This window comes from Triturus cristatus, chromosome 4_1 (assembly GCF_964204655.1).
Source record: "Triturus cristatus chromosome 4_1, aTriCri1.1, whole genome shotgun sequence".
NCBI classification, from domain to species: Eukaryota; Metazoa; Chordata; class Amphibia; order Caudata; family Salamandridae; genus Triturus; species Triturus cristatus.
Window position 1 is genome coordinate 555,650,539 of NC_140585.1, and position 24,597 is coordinate 555,675,135.

Consider the following 24,597-nt stretch of genomic DNA (forward strand, 5'->3'; position numbering starts at 1 on the left):
CCAGAAGCTACAAAACATCCAGAACGCCGCCGCAAGACTGGTCCTCAACCTACCACCACACTGCCACATCTCCAAACACCTACGCACACTCCACTGGCTCCCCATCGAGGCTAGAATCACCTTCAAGATCCTCACCCACGCCCACAAAGCCCTCCACAACATCGGACCAGCATACCTCAACAGCCGAATCAACTTCCACGCACCCCAAAGAACCCTATGATCAGCCCAGCTCTCCTATGCCATGGTTCCCCGCACCAAAAAGACCAGATCAGGAGGCCGCTCCTTCTCTTTCCTCGCGGCCAGAGCATGGAACGCCCTTCTGCTCCACCTCAGGCAGACAACATCACTCCCCATCTTCACGAGAAACCTCAAAATCTGGCTCTTCGACAGACCCCCTCCTTGATGGACTGGAACCTGCACCTCCCCTCCTCCCCAGCGCCTTGAGACCCTTTACTGGTGAGTAGTCGCGCTGAACAAACCTGTGATTAATTTGATTGACTGTGTAAAGATGGAGATTATTTCAATGGTAGTGGGGATAAGTGAAGTGATTAAGTCATGTTTCATACCTACAATCAGTAATTTCAGTAAAGCAGGTCCTTTAGTTCTCAGCAATCTGATGTCTAAGAGGCTTATACCTCATAATAACTAACTGTAATTCTCATGCAGACGGAGGGATGGTGGCGGGGTATGGTCTCACTACCATACTAACGTAGTTATCCGACCAATGTTCCAGTTCTGTGCCCGATAATTTAAGGTCTTGTGGGAATTCTGGATTATTCTCCTAATTCAATACTTTGTCCTGGTTCTGAGATGGATAGAGTGACAGTGTTTTTCTTTGAGAGCATTCAGTGATTTGGTAGGTCCCCTCATTAGTGGAATGGGGCAATCTGGGTTGATCAACTTAATGAAGAAAATGTCAAAGACAGGAGCATCTAAAAGGGATTCAAAATATCTGGGGGTGGCTCTGATTGTAAGTCAGGAAGCTTTTCCAGGTCACATGTGTAAGTATTTAGTTCTCTGAGAATACTGTTGCAAGCAAGTGCCCCTTTGTACCTTGCTCATCAGCAGAAATCGTTTTGGACATGGGAACTTGACCATGAATGATGCATTTCAATAATTCAGGAGAAAGTGTATCTCTGGACATTAGAAACCAGTGGTCATCCTCATGTACGTAGTGTGTGGAGCCACTGCAACAAAATGGGAGAATTATAGTTCCAGCAAAGGCCCTTCCTAGTCAGTTCCTGGTCCCTATGGAATAATTATTTATTTTATATGTGTGATTTTACATACTCAGTCTTGAGCTATTTGATCCAAGTTCCTGCCATTGATGTTAACTTACTGCCAGAAATTGTGGAATCTAACACCAAAATAGAGTAGGGACAGGAGGTTCAGAAATGGGGTATCATAAACTGTTAGCAAGCCCTTGAGTGCTGCCCAATGTGCAGTTGGCCATAGTTGAAAAAGGGAATACCTCTATACCTACTTACAATGAAATTAGTGAAAATGGTATAAACTTGAACTGAGATGGCCTAGTTTGTAAAGAATCAGCCATCCACCTTTGGATTTTACCACTGGTGCATTGGCTGGCTAGCAGTAGTGCTAAAGAAAATTGCATTCTTCTTCTTAGAAGTTTCTATCTCACCTCTCTTTTGGAAAGTCTGAATATTATGTGACTGTTGGATTCCTCTGATTGTTTGGGCTTTAAAGCTGGAATGACATTTCTTTGGGAAGAAGCAACCGTTGCATTCTCAAATACATTTAGTTGTTTGGTGTCAGTTCTTGTAATTGGCATCAAGCAATTGCTTGTTGTTAGAATTATTGGAGGTCCACTAGATTATGCTAGAAGTAAAGCAGCTGTCTTGATAAATGAGTCTACTTCTCCTGATTGCTCATATTGTGAGCAATTTATTGGGACATTTGATATTCTGACTGAGACGCTCTTTGTGTAATACCCAGAAATTGTAATCCTAAGAGACGATGTGAGCACTAAACATGTGAATTTACAAACTTCCAAAAACCCTTAGTAATTACGGGCCCGATTCACAGAACTAACTTACTACAAAATCCTAAACTTACTACCATTTTGGTATTTACAGAAGGCACTTACTCATTTTGGTATTCACAGAAGGTACTTACTCATTTTGGTACTGGGCCGGAATCTCCACCACCGGGCCGGAATCTCCGGCCCGAGTGCGGACATAAAGTTAGTATGAGTAAGTGAATTCTGTTAATACCAAAATGAGTAAGTGCATTCTGTGAATACCAAAATGAGTAAGTACCTTCTGTGAATACCAAAATGAGTAAGTGCCTTCTGTGAATACCAAAATGGTAGTAAGTTTAGGATTTTTTAGTAAGTTAGTTCTGTGAATCGGGCCTGAAGATTTTGTGTGCTATCCTTATGAGTGATGGTTGGTCCAGGGAAGTGGGACTTAACCAATAAGCTTGCCTGAACACTGAAACTATTACAAGGTGAAGCTTAGGATAGTTGGTGATATCCCAGCAAGTGTGACTAGAAGCTACAGACAGCGGCGACCTCCCCGATTAGGGCAGTGGAGCGTTCCCCCTGCTGGTAGAGCAGCAAAAGTGAAAAATAAAATGGTAATAAAATGATGTACCATTTGATTTTTCTCTGCTCCCAGCCCGAGCAGTGTTTGGGAGCGGGCATTTCTGAAAACTGGCAGCAGTTGAGTGGTGCTCACTTCACCAGTTTACACTGCGCAGGTCAGTTTGGCCGGCTGTCTTGCGACGGCCAGCCAGACTTGCGCAGTGTAAACCTCTCCACTGAGCTGTCTCGGACAGCTGGGTGGAGAGCAGGTACAGGCCTCTTGTGCCTGCTGGAGCATTGAGGCAGCCCAGTACAGCCACTACTGGTGCTGCTCTCATGCTGCTCATCTACAGCATGAGAGCAGAGTAGAAATTTGCAGAAGGAAGTTGTCTGAGGCTCCGCGTGGAAAAGAAGAAAAAGTACATTTTTATTAAAAATATATATATCTTTCTGGCCCCCACTGTGTTCATGGTCACGGCCTGCCACTGATGGTAGGCTGTATCAATCCTGCAGTCATCTAACAATTATTCAAGGTTTATATTTACAAAAGTACTCATCGCAGTCAGATATATAAATCAACCTGATTCGGGGACATATGAATAAACCTAAAATGTCATTGAGCCATAGGGATTTGTTGAAAATACCAATAATGTGGCTCCCTTGAGGACTATGGACGGAAAGTTACAAATTGCAATGTCATTATTTTTACCCACAGGTTCACAACACGTAAAACCTAGAGAGGATCGTATGAAATACCGAAATCTGCACCCTGAAAGGTATTCCGGGGAGAAAAGCTACAATTTACATACCATGGAACTAGTTCCAGTGTCCACACATAGGAATTCTGTGCTATTTGCCAACAAAAGTATTTTTTTCTGCTGATAACTTGTTGGCAAGCATAGTATAGTCAATTTTTAGATGAGCAAATAATACATGTGTAATTAGTTCAAGGTCAAATACTGTCCAATTAGGAATCTGTGTAAAAATGAGAATTTACATTCAAAACAGAATTATTCTTGTATTCATAATCAGAACCTGGGTGTTTGGAGCATATTACCGCTGAGGTAAAGCCCAATTGCACATGGCACAACCCCAAATCGATGAATTTAAAAGCAGAATAGGCAACCGCAGTGCAATAACATTGTGCACTGAAATAGTAATCATCTTGGCACGTCGAAAAATGAACTCTACCCTCATCATGTCTATGACAACTGATTCTTGGCTATTTTTCACGGGTCTAGAGCACACATTAAATAGAGCAATTTTTATCTTTGTGGGAAACGACAGCAGAACACATAGAATATCATTTGTGGGTGATGTCATCTGCTCTGCTCTACAGCCAAAGTGGGTACCCACCCAAATAGCTAGACCACCAGAGGGCCTCCCTCTCCCCCCATGGTGGCGGGGATGTGAAATGATGCAAAACCCACCCGCTGAAAATCTTCTCTCGCCCAGGTCTCCTGGAATATACAAATATCCTGTTTGTCCACAAAATTCCCCCATTCTGGGCAAAGCAGATTGTTTTTAAGCCCTGCCAAATTCCAGGTTAAGATCCGCATTTCACCACCCTGTCCTCTTACCCCTCTCAATGCCTCAGAAGCAGTGGCGCGGGGGGAAGGAAGATCACCTGGGTGGCCCCCACGATGTCTGTCAGGTAGCTCACTAGGTTCACCTTCTCTGTTTGCATCACTCATTGGAACAGGGGATGTAGCATCAGTGACCCCTCTCGGTTGTATCCTAGCTCCTAATGGGCCAATCCACTGGGGGGTATCTAAACTACTACCCCTGGTTGGTCGCCTCCAGCTGCACCCTTCGTCGCCCTTTTGATCCTGCCATAACATTTCTGGGTTCCCTCCTTTGGGTGGCCCCTCCGCTAGTCAATCTACCTCATCCAAACTTTCATATCTATTATTCACCGGGATATTGAATAGGGGGCACCTGTTGTGTGTGTCCCAACTACCCTCGCATAGGGGCCCCGGACCCTTAGTTGGAATTGGAGGTAATACACCACCTCTTGTGATCATTTGGTGTTGAGGGTCGACAACATCCAAGGGATGGAGACTCATTACTGTTGGAACATTATGGCAATTGGTGTTAGATTTCAATAAATGTGTAACAGTATTGAGATCTTTGAAGTTGATAACTACACACTTCCCTGGTTCAGTTTTCAGACGATTTACTACCCACCCTACTCTTTGAACCATTATAATCTCCCCTGCTCTGGCATACTCAAGATATTTATATCTTGCAAGCCAGAATAGGCATTTATTTCTTAGTTCGAGTTGTGTTTCCTTTGCATTAAATGCAATTGGAGGGGTTCCTGTCAGTATAGCTACATACGGGGCGCAGGCCAGGGGAAGGTTTACATTGGGCAAATGTGTATTTGAAATCACATTCCTCTCTTCAGTGTAATATTGCACTAGTTGCCTACTCTTTTTGCTTTTGACATCCGGAACACGGGGGCTAGGTTTATCTCGACACCTGTCAAGAGAAGATCTGTTTTTGGCACTAGGCTCAAGGCTAACACTCCTAGTTCCCTGCTGCTTGTTGGTACTCTGTTCCCCTGTCTCATAGCTAGTGGAGGGACCCTCATGAGTGCACACCCCCAACCCAGGTGAATGTGTTATGCTTGCAATATCCACCTGACAGCCTTTATCAGTCCCTCCTGGCTTACTGGTGGAGTGGTTTTGTCGAACTATTAGCCCTGCTTCCCCTGCTGCCAATAATTTCTCCAATTTGTCTAAGCGACTAGTTAGGGGGGCCAGTCCTTCTATAATAGTGGCTCTCAATTTGTTTTGCAAATCTGCTATCAGATTCAATGCCCACGGTGGGTAGGTCATATCTGCACTAGCAAGTTGAGGTCTACTCCGATTTTGTTCTCGCTCTTCACCCCTCCCCCCCAGGTAGACTAAAGTGCCCTCACAGAATGTCTTTTTTTTGGATCCGACCTCAGTTGTTTGTTTGCGCTTACCATTCTTGGGGATGCTAGTGGCAATTCTACCCTTGTGCGATGCTTTCTTTGTTGGGACATCCCGTGGAGGTGACAAGGTGGGATCAACTAGCTGCGATTGGGTCGTGTTAGGCAGCATGGTTGGTCAGACGATTAAATAAATATATCAGGGGTGAGTGACAACCGCTGTTCCGTGAGCCCAATGCCAGTGTCCACCACCCCAATGGATCTCTGTAACATTTTATCTATTGATGTTGGAGGGAGAGAGGAAACACTTGTGATTTTATTTCTGCCTGGACCTACCCTCTTTCCCATTTTCTCGCCTGCTATCAATCTAGTATCCCTACAGTCTTCACACTGGTCTCTATTCTACTTATAATGCATACAGTTAACCTGCAATTGGGCAGAATCACCAAACACCACAAATAAAGGGAAAAACAGGATAGTAATAACCCCGTATCCACTCAAGTTTTCGGCGCACCCGTTCGTGTCCTCCCACCTCCAAAATTAATTTAGTTTTGTACACCAGGCCGGCTGCTAGCTGTGCAATTGGTAGTGCGCAGATGTAACTTTGCTGTCTCAAGCACAAGGCAATTAGTCAAAATTGTTACTATTGTCTCTTCCTCTTTAGCGCCGGGTCAATGAAGGGAAAGCGAATGTTATGAGCCTTACCCACTGTCTATGGAACAATATGAGTGTCAGTAAATGCTGCCAAGGGAGGTGGCCCTGCCCTGCCTCTTCCTGGCGATGACGGGCGCAGGACGGGCCTGCCGTTGGCCCGGGCGCGTCCCGCGCCGCGGGATACAACCGGCACTTAAATGGCCTGAGGAAACGCCTTCCTCCCAGCTGGAGCTAGTCAAAGCCACGCGTTGCACTCTGGCAGTGGAAGTCCCACCAGAGTGTGATGATCATCTCAGGATTCGGGCGGAGGAAGGAGAAGTACGCACAGAGGTTGGTTGGGGCGGGCATTTCTGAAAACTGGCAGCAGCGGAGTGGTGCTCACTTCACCAGTTTACACTGTGCAGGTCAGTTTGGCCGGCTGTCTTGCGACGGCCAGCCAGACTTGCGCAGTGTAAACCTCTCCACTGAGCTGTCTCGGACAGCTGGGTGGAGAGCAGGTACAGGCCTCTTGTGCCTGCTGGAGCATTGAGGCAGCCCAGTACAGCCACTACTGGTGCTGCTCTCATGCTGCTCATCTACAGCATGAGAGCAGTGTAGGAATTTGCAGAAGGATGTTGCCTGAGGCTCCACGAGGTGCCGTCGTGCTCATGGCATCCAAGAAGAAAGAAGAAAAAGTAAATTTTTATTAAAAAAATGTATATCTTTCTGGCCCCCACTGTGTTCGGCTCTCTGTCCACTCAACACCCCTCCAGTGTTGATGGTCACCGCCTGCCACTGATGGTAGGCTGTATCAATCCTGCAGTCATCTAACAATTATTCAAGGTTTATATTCACAAACGTACTCATCGCAGTCAGATATATAAATCAACCTGATTCGGGGACATGTGAATAAACCTAATATGTCATTGAGCCATAGGGATTTGTTGAAAATACCAATAATGTGGCTGCCTTGAGGACTATGGATGGAAAGTTCCAAATTGCAATGTCATGATTTTTACCCACAGGTTCACAACACGTAAAACCTAGAGAGGATCGTATGAAATACCGAAATCTGCACCCTGAAAGGTATTCCGGGGAGAAAAGCTACAATTTACATACCATTGAACTAGTTCCAGTGTCCACACATAAGAATCCTTTGCTATTTGCCAACAAAAGTTTTCTTTTCTGCTGAAAACTTGTAGGCAAGCATAGTATAGTCAATTTTTAGGTGGGCAAATAATACATGTGTAATTAGTTCAAGGTCAAATACTGTCCAATTTGGAATCTGTGTGAAAATGAGAATTTACATTCAAAACAGAATAATTCTTGTATTCATAATCAGAACCTGGGTGTTTGGATCATATTACCGCTGAGGTAAAGCCCAATTGCACATGGCACAACCCCAAATCGATGAATTTAAAAGCAGAATAGGCAACCGCAGTGCAATAACATTGTGCAATGAAATAGTGAACCTCTTGGCACGTCGAAAAATGAACTCCACCCTCATCATAATTGAGATATGAGAAACTAAAGCAAATATGTAAAGATGGCACACTTATTGATGATTAATCGTTACCTATGTAAATGTTTACGTCTTTAACGTTTGTCCTGATGACATGTACACATTTTGAGTTACCTTATTTTTTACATGAACAAAAATGAAAGGAAAACTATGTTTGCTCAGTTTCTCTCTTAAAAATATTGCCACAGTTTATTTCTTTATTTCTAACATTATCCGCTTAGAAATGTCCTTCTTTTCTATTTCAGGATAGCTGGTGATACTGCTCTGTGCAAAAATATTCACGAGTCTGTCAGTGCTCAAATCCGAAAGAACTTCGCAAAAAGCAAATGGAGGGTACGTTGTATCACACTGTGTGTAGAATTATGAAATGCATAACAGTGTAGTAGTCAATAAAATTGTAAGACACTCAGAAGAAATAAAGGTTTCCTAGTATGTCTGAATTAATTTTTTTAATGAGGGTTTAATAGGTATGCAGAGACCCTGGTGATTTATTACAATTTCACACTGTTTTAGAAGAGTTTCCATTTAGTAACAAAGCATGCAACACTGATCTCTACTGATCATTTTTCACATTTTTAATGGACAGTAACAGTTACATGAACACACATTTCCAAATTATCTACCACTAAAGTAGTGTGGCTTGTCTATGTGGTTGCAAAACATATCAATAACCGTCATAGGGATGCATGTTAGGTTTGTCTTTGATTCAAGGGTACAGATTGCCAGCCTTAGCTCTCTAGCTCTTGCCATCCCCACAAGACTAATTGGCCAGGGAAGCAATAAGTGCATCAGATGCTATTGTGCCCCTTGTCTGATAAGCAATATAGTGGGTAAGTGCTGGAGTTTTTTCATGGAGCAAAGGATACAACACATTCTTAAGACTGTTTCAAAGATTTGGAGAGTGGTTATCCGTATGTTACTCCTATATGAAGTATGAGAGAAAAGTACATACTTCCTGAATGTGAGTTACCACAAACATCCCACTACAGGCATACAACTCACTGAGAATATAGGAGTCTGCTGTAGAACTCCCTACTCCACTTAATTAAATGGTCTCAAGGTTCAGGCAATGCTGAACAACATTGCCCAGTACAGACAACATTTTACAAATGCAAGGTGATGTTGGTTAATCTGTGGATCAATGATATTGGTTAATCTGTGGATCAATAAAAGTATCTCAATGAAACCTGATCCGAGAAGGCTCTCTTGACCAAGATTCACAGATCATATGTTTGATTATAAGTCAGATTTTTCCTGTAAAACAAGTAGAATAAGTGCAAAAATCATTCGAAAACAGAGTTTTAAGAAAAATTGTGAATTTCTTATCATTTCATAATATGTTTTTCAACAGACTAACTATTTGACGAAAAATAAAAATATTTGACCTGCTACAGACAGATATGTCAAGCAGACCATTAATACATATGTGGTGTATCCGTGACCAAATCCATATGATCATCGTGCTTAATTTGAGCCGTGGTTTCCGGTACTCTGCACTTAATTGTCAGCACTAGCACTTATAACAGTCTGCCACATGGTGGCACTGTTTGTCTAAATTGGACAAGAACAGAACAGTTGTTTATGAATTCAAGATAGATTAGAAATTACCAATACCTGCTGTGCAAACCATTCTTGTAACTTTGGGGCCCTGAATTGTCACTGTTATAGGGTGTGATGGTTAGTAGTTGTGTCGCACTAGCAGGGGCAATGTGTAGTGCAAGCTCCATTCCTGACAACAGCCCTTGCACTTATTAGTTTTACAAATTAAGCACTGAGCCTGTGACCATCTATTGCCATCATCTTGAATCTCATGGGCCAAACCAGATGTTGGGCTAGTGATCAAGACACAAATGTCAGAACACTGGTAACTTTGTAGGCAATCTAGAACTCTGCCCAGTCTAACTTACAGTACTCTAAATCATGCCCTTTTGAAAAATGCTCCTAGAATCGGAAATTGACAAATGTCATCTGCAGAACGTGGCATTTTACAACTTATTTCTCCAACCACTATTTTAAAGTTGGAGTAATTCCTGTGCTTGTTGTCATTCCTCCTCTTTTTTCTGTGCATGCTTCCTTGATATGATTTTTCATTATATGTGCATAATTGGAGAGACAATTGCATTTATAAGCAGCTGCCTCCAGATCCATAGACACTAAGCCCTCAATGAAAATTGTAGGCAGCTTTAAAGTTATGAATGAAAATATGAGGAGTCAGTCAAATGACAGTGCTGCACATGCGTGATGAAGATGTTACTGTCATTTCAGTCCCAATTGTTACAATTCCTTGATTGAAGTGGTCATGAACAGAAGGCTGGGGGCAGAAATACCTTTATTTATGCATACTAGAAATACCAAAAGTATTCCTAGTAGTGGTAAATGGATTGATAATTGTAGATTTATTCACCACAAGTGCAGAGAAATCCTCAGCTAAAAATCCCACGCAAGGTGTGTGAAGGGAGCATTCCATAGGGAGGCTTCCCAAACACCAATCTGACTATTTACCAACCTACAAAATGGTCAGAGATATTCCCTTTCCCAACATTTGGTGGGAGTGAGGAAATGGGCTTCATCCACAGGGGAAAATGTTTCGCCGCTAAAAAAGGGCAGAAAAGTGTGCCTTTGCACAGAGAGCTCCATTTACCCCTTGTAGCATTATAGACTATGTAGAATTCCGCACAAGGGTAAAAGAGGTGCCCAAGGGAGAAATCACATATTACCAGAGTACACCTGTAAACTTGCCCTTGCCATTGCATTCCAGGCATATGTCTGGGAATGTTTGTTAATAGAAAAAACATATGCTCAGGCAGAGATGGAAATCTCCACCCTTACTTTTATGGGTTGCTACATGAATAGGGCCCAAGTGTCAAATTGATTACTCTGGATAGCTGGTTATGTTTTCTATTTCTGAAGGGACTCCTCAAAGCCCAAAGCACAAGCAACAAACATGAAATTTGTCTAAAGAGGATAAAGTGCAGATAAAAATAAGGCAGTGGAGTATTTTGTCCAATGAAGTACACACGACTAAAGGAAAATAGAGGGTCAAATGTATGAAGTCCTTTAGCAGTCACAAACCGAATGATTCACTAAATCACAGGGTTTGCAATCACAATATAGCTTTTTGATATGCACAAAGCCTTTTTTGCAATTTTATTAGTACTAACCAAATCGCAAAATGGACATAAAATGCATACCGAATCACAGTTTGGAAGGGCAGGTTTAATATTCCCCTTCCAAATTGTGATTCGGAATGCTATATATGTCAATATTTTGTGGCCATATTTTCAGTAGCAAACAATTGATAAGTTAAAATTACTTCATAAGCGATCACAGACAGAGAGGTCCCCAGTGGTGTAGCTCGACCTACTGCCTTCCTGGGACGGCCCTAAGGTAAGAGCAGGAATATCCGATGGATAACTTGTTCTCGGAGAGAGGGGAGGATGGTGGTAGTCGACAGACCCGACTTGCTCACCTCTGCCGCCCCCAAAAGGAATGCCACCTCCACCCAATCCCCAAACCCCCCCAGCTACGCCACTGAGGTCCCCAGCAAGCAACAATCCTTGTTATGGTTGCCAATCTGAGTGAGTCACAATTTGGGACCTACATCATGAATAGTAATGAGGCCGTTCAGATTGCGACCCAATCTGAATGGGAATTTTTATGAATCAACCTATAGTGTGCATATCAAGTGCAATTCGCCCCTGCCATCCATAGAACCATAGTATCCCCTTTATTCTCTTCCCCCACAAAGCAAACCAGGCAAATAGTTGGTCTTCACTGCGTAGTCTTTATTAAACTTCATATAAATGCAATCTTAATTTGTTGATGCACTGTCAACTCTTGACCATCTTTATTAAAATCCAAACCAACACACATTGATAAAGGCAATAGTCTTGCGAAGTATACAATTAAGCCATAGGTTGATATATATTGTATTTACATTCTGAATCTCCAGAGCCACACTTGATGCTTGTTGCGCCAGCAGGCCACAACCAATTCTTTACAGCTCCCCTTTGGGATAACTACCCGTCGTCTATCGCCTAGACGTGGCCACCAGGGCACTGCTTGGCACCTTTCTTGCGTGCCAGCTCTCTCAAAGTTGCTTACAACAAGCGCCGGCATCTGGGGTAGGACCGGAGAGTCCAGGACCACCAGCAGGTCAGCCCCCTCTCCCATCATCCTGGAGCCCCCATTGACTGCCCGCCCTGTTCGTTTCAGGATCAGAGAGTCCTCGCCAATCCGGAGTTACTGCCATTTCTCTTGTTTAGGACCCCGCCACAGGGCGAGGAGCTTGCTGGTGTTCTCACCCTCCCCCAAAATGCTGCTTCACCGTCCTCATCTAAGGCCATGGCCCCCAAAATGGTTTGGATGAACAATTCCAACCCTGCCTCGGACAGATGCACTCCATCCGCCAAATACAGTTATGATTTCGATGCCTGTATCAGGTTGTGCCTGATGGCACGTATGGGTGAACCTCTCAACAGTTTTGCCACCGCCTGATTCAATTTCTTCACCGTCCTATTTACTGTGATTGCTGGTGCATTCTTATCCCAAATCTGACGTGGAATTATTTCTGACCAGAAAATTGTAGTGTTCGGGAAGGCCTTGAGAGTGTAAAAAAGAGCGCATCTTTTACCCCCCTCCGGCCCGCTGGGATAATGTCGTTTTCCCTGAATTAATCACCAGCACATCTGGGATGGGCATGCCATTATCTAGGGCCTTCTGTAGATGGGCTGTGACGTCCTTTAACCATTGCCACCCCAGCCCCTACCCAGTGGTGATCTATTCTTTTTAGCCTCTGCGCTCTGTCCTCCCTGAAATTTTCGAAAAATTGCCCTGCTCTCCGTATAAAAGAATGGCCGCACCAGCATACCTGTGTCCGCTGCCTCAAGACCACTGTATGAAAATTAAAGAAATTGAAAGAAAAGAAAAGAAGGCTTCATTAGGCAAGAGACACTCTATGGGCAGCTGTCCCCCCACCGCTATCTTAAGCTAGCTGCGGTCTCACATACCGTTCAAAACAGGATGACTTCCATCTGCCTACCCTTTTGATGGTTTCCGTGGAGAGGCCTAATGCAGATGCTGCCGTGGCAGCCCCAATCCGAAACGAATGAGACACGAAATGGGCCGTATCCTCCCCGAACAATGCCAGGGAGTGCTTGCATAAGCATGTGAACTAAAATCTTGTGAGGGGTGTTCAGTCCGCATGCAATAGCAGCCTACCATCCCCTTCCCTAGGCCGTACTTGAATGAAGTTCTGCATCAGTGTCAAGGGGCAATAGATGGCCCCATGCAATGCTCTCAATTGGACCCTTTCCCTAAAGGGTCTGTTTTTTACCTCCTCACTTTAACTTGTAGCATGCCCTCTGAAATTAACACATTTGCCCATCTGATTCCCCCTTTCCCATCCGCCTCTAAAGTCGGTAAGAGCTCAGATATTTGGAACGCCCCAAAGAAAGCCAAAGTGTACACCAGTCGCAGCAGCTGCGTCTCGTAAGGAGACATGCATACTTGCGGTAATACTTCCATAATATTTGAGAGTCTACTGGCGTCTATAGGTCACCTGCTGTCTTTCACCCCCGGGGCCAACTGTTCCCAACCCTTCACTGCCCATCTTACTGTAGGATCTTTGGTAGGATCCCCTACCCCCTCCAGACCCGCAAAGAAGGCAATTGCCAACAACTGCCTCTTAACCAGGGACAGTGATTTCCCATTCTCTCTCTGCTGTACCATGAAAAGGAGTACCCCCTGCGGAGTAAATTGCTCTGCCATCTTGGCTCCCCTTAGGACTGCTAGGTAGGCCTGCCATGCCCTCTCATACATACTCTTAGTCTTGGGCGCGATAGAAGCTTCCATAGCTGTTCCGGGAAGTATGTCATCTGATTGTCCGCTTGGGGCCATCGGGCTCTAAATTTTGTTAACTAAAAACGAGACAGGGCGTCAGCTACTGTGTTGTCCACCCCTGGCACATGTTTGGCATTAAAGTACACATTGCGCTGCAGGCAAACCCGCACCAGTTCTTTAAGCAAGGGGAGCACCCACTGACATTTTGCCGTCTGATTGTTCACTGCCATTACTGCCGACATACTGTCAGACCAAAAAGTTATGCGCTTATTTTCAAAGAAGGGGCCCCAGAGATGCAATGCCACAATGATGGGAAACAATTCTAAGTATGTGATATTGCGAGTCAATCCAGTTTTGACCCAGTCTGCTGGCCAATGTATCATTCACCACCTTGATCCTAAGACTGCCCCGAACCCTACGCTGCCAGCTGCATCTGTGTAAAGCTCTAACTCCGTGCTTGACTGCGTTGGTTGCTGCCAAATCACTGTGCCATTGAACCCTGTCAGGAATTCCTTCCATGTGCCCAGATCGTTTTTAACCTCCGCAGATAGCCTAGTATGGTGGTGTTTTGCCCTTAAGCCGGACATTGCCCTGGCGATGTCACAGAAAAAAGGCCCTACCTATGGGTATCACCCGAGCGCAAAGTTCAGCTGACCCACCGAGACCTGTAACTGGTGCAGATTGACCTTGCGTGCCGCTAGGTATTGATCTATGGATGCTTCAAAAGCTCTCACTTTCTGCATACTCCCTACACCGTGTCAATTTCTATGCCCAGGAAGGTTAAGCGAGTTGACGGGCCTTCAGTTTTTCCAACCGTCAGGGGTACCCCCAGTGCCTCCGCCAACCGCTGGAAGCCCAGCTGAGCCTTCCCGCAAGCTGGCGAGCCCGGTGGACCCATAAAAAAGAAATCATCTAGATAATGCACCACATCACGTGAATCCACTAAGTCCTGTACTGCCCATTCCAAGAAACGACTGAAAGTTTCAAACACCACGCATGTGATGGAACAACCCATTGGCATAGATAGGTCCATGAAGAACTGCCCCTCAAAAGTAAAACCTAGCAACCTAGTGTCTTCTGGGTGCACTAGCAGGAGGCGAAAGGCCGCTTCCACTTCTGATTTGGCCATCAGGGCACCCCCCCTAGACTCTGCAGCTTCTGAATAGCAGTGTCAAAAGTGGTGTAACGCACTGCACAGAGTTCTGGGTCCAACCTGTCATTAACCGACAGACCAGGAGGACTTGAAAGGTTATGAATTAGGTGATATTTACCCACTTCCTTCTTTGACACCAAGCTCAATGGTCTTGGCTTGGCAGATGCTGAAAAGTCCCCGCCACCCTCCCCAGCGCTACCTCCTTCATGATTTTTTCCCTAGCCAAATCTGGATTCTGTAAAACTGAGCGCTGATTGCGTGGGGGGACTGTAGAAGGCGGAGCACTAGATAAGATATGAAAGCCAAATTTAAAACCTTGATATAACAGCTGGGCCTCTTGCCCCTTTTCATATCTACTAAGCAAGTGGGCCAGGACATGCAGGCGTATGGGCGAGGGCAAACTCTTATGATGACTGGGCAGGGTGTCCCCTGGCCTGTGTGTGGCCGGGGCCATGCTGTTCCTTGGGTTTCCCAACTGTTTTGCAACACTTGTTCTCAGGATGGCCATGTATTCCACAGAAGGAGCATATATGCTTGAACTTGCATGCCGATGCCCTACTTCATTCATTCTTGTTAAACTGCCAACAAGCTTGCTTCTTATCACCTGCCCCTTTGTCCTCCCGAAAGGAATGAATGGTCTTGCTAACCGGCGCTGACGAGTAAAATTCAGCGTGCCATATGTTGATCTCCCTCTGATCCCATGCAACTTCTGGCCTTACTTCCTTCATTTGTCTAAATTTGTTGTAGTACTGCAGCCAGGCCATGCCCTGGAATTCCAACGCACCCCGTGAATCATTGACATGTAACTAATCATCTGGGCCGCTAACGCTGGGAACCGCTCTACCATGATTGCTGCGTAGATAGAAAAACCAGTAACCCAATTCTTTATCGACCATTCCACCCAGACTTTTTTCTGCTTAAATTCGCACTCTTTGCCTGCCCTGTTCTTCCCAGGTACACGTCCACATTGATAAGCTCAAATACATCTATGAATTCTCCCTTGAAATTCTTCTCCCTGGTTTCTGCCGGCACATGCCATGTAATACCCGCTGATGGGGCCACCGCCAGCGACGCGGAAACATATATCACCGGGCTCTTTGTCAGGGGGGTTTGCACTGATACCACCGCTACCGGGGGTACCGGTGGCACTGTTGGGATTGGCCCTGACCCTGGCAATCCTGTATTATTGATCGGGCCCTGTAATGTGGAAGCAATCACCATGGGAGATTGTGCTACGCAACCCGACTGGACCCAAACTTGAGCCACCCCGCTGCCTTGATGCGCTACTTACGCAGCGGGAACCTGCGCGGTAGGTATTGCTGCTGCCCCCATCTCCCCCTGTGCTTGCGCAGCGTGGCTGTAGTTGCCATTATTGGCGCTGATGCTATGAGAGGGGCCGAGCTCTGTTGAAGTCCCTTTACCGGAAGTGACTCCGTATTCACCTGACTCTTCTGGCAAGCAGCGCCAGAAGAATGACTATTGTCTGTGTTTACCAGGGGCTAGCCCGCTGCCACCGCCTCACCTGAGGTACTTGCCCGCGCTTCAATGACCCGTTTGTCCTTTTCTTGTTGCGCGTCCTTGAAACATTCGGGCTTCCTCCTTGTGCGTTTGGACAACGGGACCTCCTGCTGTGGACTCACTCGGGCCCCTTGAGTTAACGTCTGCAGCGCCGAATCAATGGCACCTTTCTTTGAGACCTCCCACAACACCGACAGCAATCGAAATTCCTCCAATGTAGCGGGAGCCTCCTTGGCTCCCCGCGACTGCTTTGGTGGCATCCTGCCCACTAGATAAAGCAAAAAAGAGTTCAACCACGGCCACTGCTTTCTTCCCTTTGCCCACTTGACGGGCCTTGTGACTCGCACCCCCCAGCCACTTGTTTCCACATGCTCGCCTAGCAACCTGAGCACCCTGGTTAGTTATGGCAGCCCCGTGCACCTCCCCAGCTCATGCCATACCCGGTAGGCCCCATGCCCTCATGTACATGTTCCTCTCCCCCTTAGGCCTGTGGCTTAATCTTCATGCAAAGGACATCATGCATTAAAACCATCATCAATATTTCACATTGTGTTTAACTCCCTCCGATAACAACAGAGCAAATTGATCCAATTTACTTGCCCCACATTGACCTTGTATAAATTGCCACAGACGCGCTGCTCACCGATGCGCTTGCTCACCGCGCATGTTAATTCGACCCAATTTTGCCATTGCCAAAGACGTGCCTGCTCCACGATGCGCATGTACGTTTAACTCGGGCTCCATCCACACCCGCTTTAATTAGGGGTGGGCGGAATTTGCGAAATCCACTTTCGCAAATTATCGCGAAAATGTTTAAAATTATCGCAAACAAGCGGAAATATCGCGAAGATGCAGAATTTTTTTTCCCGCATGTTCGCGAGATTTTCTGCATGGTTGCGGGTCGCCAACTTACCCATGTGGTTGCTCGCGGGCGCGGCCATCTTGTTTTGAGTTGTGTCGCGGTGCATGATCGCGAGAAGAAAGACGTGATCGCGCGACGCATGACGTCACTGCGGGCGCGAACTGTCGCGAGACAGCGCAAATGGCTAAAAACAATCCAACATCTCATGGAGAACGCGACCGGATCAAGAAAACTTGTCGGCGAACGCAGGGATTCAGGTAAGGCGATCGCGCGCGCGCGAGAATGTATTATTTTACAGCGCGAGCAAGAAACAAATTATCGCCAAGCTGCGGAAAGCGGAAATTTTGACATTTTCGCGCTCTCTGCGTAAACGCGAAAATGTCAAATTATCGCAATTTCCGCGAACGGAACGAAATTTTTGCCCAGGCTTAGCTTTAATCTTGAGACTCCGCTTGGCCCGCCTGCCACGCTGTACCCAGGCCCTCTCTACCATCCAGCCCGCGCTTCAATCACTCAATGGAAAGGCGCCTGGCCCACCGCTCCTCACACGCGCCCCCAGCTTCTTACTGCCTCAGGACCTCTAGACCGCGTGCCCCAGCAGCGTTGGCGTCCGTCCTGTGTGCCACTTGGCCAGCCTTTCCGGCATCCCTCCTGCACACACCAGAAGCAGACAGTGCTTCTCACACAAGCGCTCCCGATCCCCATCCTCGGCGCGCCCCGCCGCTCACTACAAACAAATGGCCTCCGCTCCTACCTAGGTACGAGCGCTTCAAAACAAAACATTGCCGCCATGATCCCCCTAACGCTACGCTGTGATATGCCCCCCTCACCTGCGCACTCCAATCGGCAAACAGCAAAACAGCAACTCCGGCTAACTTGCTTGCGGATTCAATCCGCAGGGCACCACGGTGAAGGGGCAAAGAGGGCTTCCTCCTCGTGTCCCCTGCTTTTATCACTTTCTCCTGGGAGGGTCGCCGACACACCTTAGTGACGCCCCTCGTGATCTCTCGTGACACCTGGCGACGCCCCCTCCCACTTCACCCTCCGGACCGGAAGTTTGGGTTGGTTTTCCGTACGAAATGCCACTAAGGGCCCCCCGCCCCTAGGTGTGGGGGGGCCTACCATTAGCATCAGTTTAGAGCCAGGACACTTTCGGGTAACTGTGCACTTAAAATACTAACATAAATAAATAGTACATAGGTAGGTTCCCAAACATCTGTCTATTTTCAAAAATATTTTGCAGAGTTTGCAACCACATTATGCAAATGAAATTTTCGAACATCTGGTCCAAAGTTCGGTCTAGAATTCACAACTACTTCATGAGGAAACGTTTCAAATCTGGCTCACAATACCTCAGTTTGACAATACACCTTGCAAATATAACAAAGACCAAAACACAACCTTGCAGACATCACAGTATGTGACTTATCCTCAAAGGGCTCCAAATATAAGGCTGAACGGCTTGAATGTTCAAGTGCACATCTTATGCCATAGAAGGTGCCTTTCTGGTCAGGAGATACAGTTGACCTTAGGTGTCACCATCAGTCTTAGAAGTGTCCCTCCAGGCTAACCAGAAAGCTCAATAATTATGCGCATAGGGGTGAGACAGCCAGACACAGGGGAAATCCAGCATGAAAAACATCTACGAGATGGGAAGTATTGCAGCTGAGAGGATGAATCCTCTGCAGGCACACCACCGAATGCATTGTTACCATTCTGTAAAGTATCATACAGAGGGAAAGACCGGCAGTGAGTCAGAGGGGCAGAGGGAGACAAGGAGAGAACAACAAGCTTGAGAAACAGAAAGAAGCAAAGAGAGTAAATGAGAAATACAGCCAGAAAGAGAAAAAGAGAGGGGAGAAGAGAAGCAGAGAGGGGGAGATGTAGGGCCACTTGAGAGATTTATGAACTTTTCGTCACAACACAAGACCAGTGCATAGAAATGTGTCTTTCTTTTAGTTCTTTCAAAACATTACCTTGTATAGTCATTTTTTCCAAATGCGTCATGTCTAGTACATAAACATTGGTGTAGTTTTATTTTTTGTATTTGTATGGCTAATTGTAAATGGGGCATTTTACCCTATTTTAATGGGGGGCAATGGCAGTTTAAATAGATTGTAATAATTAGAGCCACACCAAACCCATCTCTACTTAATGCCAGATTCAAACTAGAGCAATGAAGCTGTAATTTTAAAATGACCTTAAAGTGCTTCTATACTACTGTGAGACTTATAAACATTCAAGAACTATGCAGTACAATTTTACTTCACCAATATTTATAAACGGTCATGCCTGTATTTAAAATAGCTTTAAAATATTCCACATTTTTATAATTTGGAAATAGACTAAAATTGTTGAGAATTCATGCATTAAATGCAAGTACAATCACCCTGTTAATTTATTAATTTGGTATGCACTTGAAATAAACATGACTGTAAATATTCAAATAAATAAACTCTTTAGCTACGACTGCATGTTATCCACATTTCAATAATATATGATGATATTGGACCAAATAACTTGATAATTATCAGTAAAGGAAAGGGCAGTAGGAAAGAAATGTATCTGTAGCAACCAAAGACTATGGCAAATTTTTACAGAGGAGTATGGCCTCACTTTCTATTTTTTTATCCATTTTTATCTAGTGCAAACATTACCCAAAGGTGCCAGACCACTTTACAGTAGACATATGTCAGTACATGAATAGGTACAGAGGGTTCAAGAATTTACAAATAGTGGCACATATAGTTATTTAAGCTCAAGTATAACGGTACACCATCACAGAAAAGGGAAACAAGTTGTATAATAAGTATATACAGCAGTTAAAAGTTTGTAAGAGACTTTTGAAGTGGCGGTATTGTAGTTCTGTGCCAACAGGTGAGTGAGCATGTTCTCACTGGAGTGGATTAGCTGCAATGTCGTAGCTAAAATATTGTTGAAGGAAGAGGGTTTTCAGTTCCGTTTCGAAGGTGAGTGAAAATGTTCTTAATGGAGGAGATTAGCTGCAGTGTCTTTGCTAAAATATCATTAAAGGAGGAGGGCTTTCAGTTCACTTTTTTAGGTTGCAGTGAGAAGGTCGTCTGCGAGTGCATAGGTTTGGAGGGTGTGAGCTCAAAATTCTGGTTATGCTACACGAGAAGAATTTTGCCAGAGTAAAAATATTTTGTTAATAGTTGGGGGTTCTAGTAGCAATGCTCCTGCATTTTGCAATGGTCTAGAACCTATTGAAAGCTTGACTTTGTCCGCCAGGTGAAAGGGAATGTAGGTGTGTAGACCCTTACGGGTGATGCGAGCAGTTTTGTATACAGCCCTGGCTTCAATGGGCAAACAGCAGCGATAGACCGCTATGAATGTGATATGGTAATTCGTGTTGGCCCCATAGACGAAGTGTGCAGAATATATTTCAGGTTGGTGAGATGGGTTTTAGGGAGACTAGTCAAGGTGTTGCTACAATAATCGATTTGGGAGAGCACCAAGTATGAGCAAGTGATTTCACATCTTGCTCCCGAATGTGGCGGCTGGAAACACAGTTGATAGTGCACGTTTCTGGCCATGGTGCTGATTTGTGATTGCAAGTTGAGCCTCCTCTCTAGTATAACTCTTAAGGATTTGGCCCTTTCAGCAATTGTGGGTTTACTTTTAAGGATGTTGAGTGTGTCTATCCAGGATAATAACGGAATCGTTGATTTCAAAGGGGAGATGAGGAGGTATTTCAGTTTTGGAAGAGTTCAGTTTTAGTTGATGATAAGTCAGTTTTCTACAGAGTTTAGGGTGATGGTGAGGTGTAAGATGTCCTTTGGTAAGGAGACCTCTAGATATAGCTGTGTGTAATCAGCATATTGGTGATAGAAAAAAAACTGCTTCTTAGGAAGACTGCAATTGGCTCCATGTATAGGTTGAATAGGGTCAGGCAAAGATAAACCCTGGGGGAACACCTTACTCAACCACCATCTGTGTAGACAGTCATTAATTTTTATCCTCTTTGATCTGCACATGATGAATGATTCAAACCATTTAAGAACTATCCTATCAATGCCCATTCTATTTTTCGGTTTGCCTAGGAGCGTGTAGTGATTGACCATGACAAAGGCTGATGATAGGTCAAAAAGAATCAGGAGGCAGGAGTTGCCTTAGTCCAGGATTAGAAGTGCATCATCGATCACCTGCAGTAAAGCTGTTTCTCTGTTGTAGCCCTGAATGAAACCGGATTGGTATTCATCTAAGTGGTTATCTTTACTGTGATGGGTGAGCTGCTCCGCTACATACTATTCAATGATTTTTGCGAGAAAAGGCAAATTAGAGATTGGGCAATAGTTATTGAGGTTATTAGTATCTACTGAGGTGTTTTGAGGAAAGGCGTGACTTGATTTGAAATTTGACTTGTCTAGTTTTGCGGCAGTCAGGTAATGTTGCTTGGCTGAGGGAGAGATTCACCCATTTTGTCTAGTAGGGAAGTGTTAGACCTGGCATCTTTGGGCGTGGTTACCCCTGACTTTTTGCCTCTACCTCCTGTATTTTTTTGATGCTATGCTGGATGTCGTTTTTACTGGTATAGATGCTTTGGGCACTTTGCCACTGCTGATCAGTGTCAAGGTGCAAGTGCTCCCTACGGAAATTCTGATGTAATTGGCTATACATGTTTGGCATATTTGTTCTACCTGCAAGGCCCTAGTAAAGTGCACTGAGAGTGCCATGGCTGGTAGTGCAAATGCTACTAGTGGGCTGCAGCACTGATTGTGCCACCCACAGGAGTAGCACTAAAATGATGTCTTAGGTCTGCTTGCAGTGCCTATGTGCAGTCCAGGACTGCCATGTCGACCTGGCCAGTGCAACCACTGACCAGGCCTTATCCTTCCCTTTCTGTACATGTCAGGCATCCCTATGGTGGCCCTAGGTACCCCCCTGGGCTGGGTGCAGTGTATCTGAAAGGTAGGGCATGTACTGAGGTGTGTAACATGCCCTGGTAGTGAATTACAGCCATTTTCGTTTTTCACTACTGAGAGGCTATCTTGCCCATAGGACAGAATGGGGGAGGCTGTTTACATGCCTATCTTCCCCTAAAGGCAAGATAGAAAATCCAAGTTTGGTATCTTTGTGTTCAGAATTTGATTATACATCTTTTGAAAGATGGTTTTTAAATTCACTGTGTGAGAATAGCACTTTTTAGAAAGTAGCTAATCTCCTGTTTAACCTTCCTGTGTGCCTGTGTGCAGATTGGCTGACTGGTGTCATGTGATGGGCTAGGTGGCTCCAGGAGTCTGGATGAGTCAGCAGCAGGGTGAATAGGGAGATCTGCTCTAGATGGATGGGAGAATTAGCCCCTGGGTTTGAGTAGGGCTGCCTCTGCCAGCACAATGCCGGCTCCACTCCCTGCTGGCCAGGCTGAGGACTCTGCCTCTGCCAGCACAAAGAAGGCTCCACCTCCTGCTGAGCGTCTAACGACCCTGCCCCTCACTCTGAAAGGAACCAGGTACTCCAGGGCAGAGCACACCCAGGAACCGGTTTGAGCAGGGGAATCCCCCCACTGAAACAAGGAGAGACAAAGACTTGGAGGGGTATAAGAAGAGGACCCCAGACACCTAAACTTTAGATCAATGTGGAACTAAGAAGGAACCTCTGCCTAGGAGAAAGCTAGAAAGAACTGAAGAGGAGAAGACTGCCTGCTTGCTGTTTTGCTTTGCTGCCAAGGAGAGGGGAAGGACTTTGCTGTGTCCCCTTCTATTGATTCTGATCTCCAAGGGCCTGAGGAGAGCTGGCTCCCTGTTAAGAAGTCCCAGGAACAAAAGGACTTCACCACCAGCTCCCCTGGAACTCTGCTGAGGGAGTTCTGACCTGCCTAGGAGTGCTTGCCTAGTCTTGGGTTCTCAGGAGGTCGTTTTGCTGTGTTTGGGAGCTGGAAAGCAGAAGCGTGAACAAGAGTAACTGGTACCCATCGCATCATCCATTTGAGAGACGCATCATCCGGTTGCGAGTCGCGAGAGTGCGAGGAGAATTTCATTGCGGCGTCATCGCAGCACCCGGAGTCCCCGCATCGCCGAGTGCGTCGAGCATCGTCCCGGTGCGTGAAGATTCCTAACGCTGCAAGGGTCGTCGCAGAACCAGTTTGCGGGCCGCACCACTGCCGGTGCGTGAAAGTATCCAGTCGCTGCGTGTGTCGACGCAGAGTCCCGTCCCGTGACGCATCGAGGCTTGCGGCGCCGGAAGTCAACGCCGCGCATCGCGCCCCATCGAAGAGCGTCGCATCGTACCTGTGCGTGAAGCTTCCCCCTACGAAACCTATGCAATGAAAGCCAAAGTCATCGCATCCTCCCCCTACAGATCGGAGCCGGCGCAACCACCTTTGCTGCGTGAAGCAGGGCTGCTGCAAAGCCTCCCCAAGGTCTCAGGAGTATCACATCGCCTTTGCCTACTTCATTGTTATAGCTTTTGGGAACCTTGGCGCAACTACAGGTACTGTTGGGCACGAGAGTGTCGCATTATGTTCATTGAGAGTCGCATTGTGCAGGACACTGATTTTTACCTCCTAGAGTACTTTCTGCAAACTCTTGAACTATCTTTAAAGTAACCTTTTTAATTGTATGTTGGTTTTTCTGTAGTATTTGGTCTTGTGAAGTTTTTAGTAAATATACATTATTTTTCTAAAACTGGTGTGGAGTAAATCTGTGGTGTTTTCACTGTGTTACTGTGAGTGTTGGTACAAATACTTTACACATTGCCTTTGATAGCCTAGACTGCTCAGGCCAAGCTGCCTAGAGGGTGAGCAGGGGTTATCTTAACAGTGTATCCCCCTTTCCCTGACTAGAAGCAAGGGTCCCTACTTGGACAGTGGTGCCTACCCTGCCAACTAGAGACCCCCAGATCTAACATTGGTGGTCAGTGGTGGGATTGAACTTGTATTTGTACTTGACCCACAGTAATTGGTGTACATCACTAGGAGAGCAGACCATTACACAGCCACATACTGCTGATTGTTGATTTTTGGTTCTATTTTTGAGGTAACTCTTGAATTATCATGGCTCCAAGTGAGAAAGCAGCCAGTGTAGAAGGAGAGCTAGAGTTCACCATTGCGGATTTGTATTCATACAAGGTGGAGGAGCTCAAGCAGTTCTGCAAGGATTTTGGTTGTCCCATAAAAAGCAACTTCAGAAAGGAAGAGTTGCTGAAGGTTCTGAAAACCTGGTGGGAGGCTAAAGAGGCTGAGGGAGCAGATGCTAATAATGAAGGGAATTGGTTTGTGGCAAAAGATTTGCCAGTGGGAAACCCCACCAGCGGAGTGGGGAGCCACCATTCCAGCAGGGGTCTCTCCCCAGCAGAGGAGTTACAAGAGAATCAAAGAATCAGAGAACATGAGCTGGAAGTAATGAAAATGAAAATGAACATGGAAATGGCAAAGGAGGAGAAGAAGAATGCCCTTGCTTTTGAGGAAAGAAAATTGCTTTTGGCTCATGAGTTGAGCATGAAGGAGCTGGAGATCAAAGCCAGAGAGGTGGAGACCGGCTCAAATGGTGGCAGCAAACAGCCAGTGAAAGGGGGTAAGGTATATATCCCCAAGGATGTGGTTCAGAGTTACAGAGTGAGTGATGATATCTATGGGTGGTTTTCTGCC

General features: G+C 45.7%; 1 protein-coding gene across 1 annotated transcript in view; it reads left to right on the plus strand.

The window, feature by feature from the left end:
- Positions 1–24,597, plus strand: part of CAMK1D (calcium/calmodulin dependent protein kinase ID) — a 1,392,645-nt gene that overhangs the window by 1,327,016 nt on the left and 41,032 nt on the right. The window contains exon 9 of the mRNA XM_085652873.1: positions 7,863–7,950. Within this exon, the coding sequence (XP_085508999.1) occupies positions 7,863–7,950 (88 nt within the window). The remainder of the gene's footprint in view (positions 1–7,862; positions 7,951–24,597) is intronic.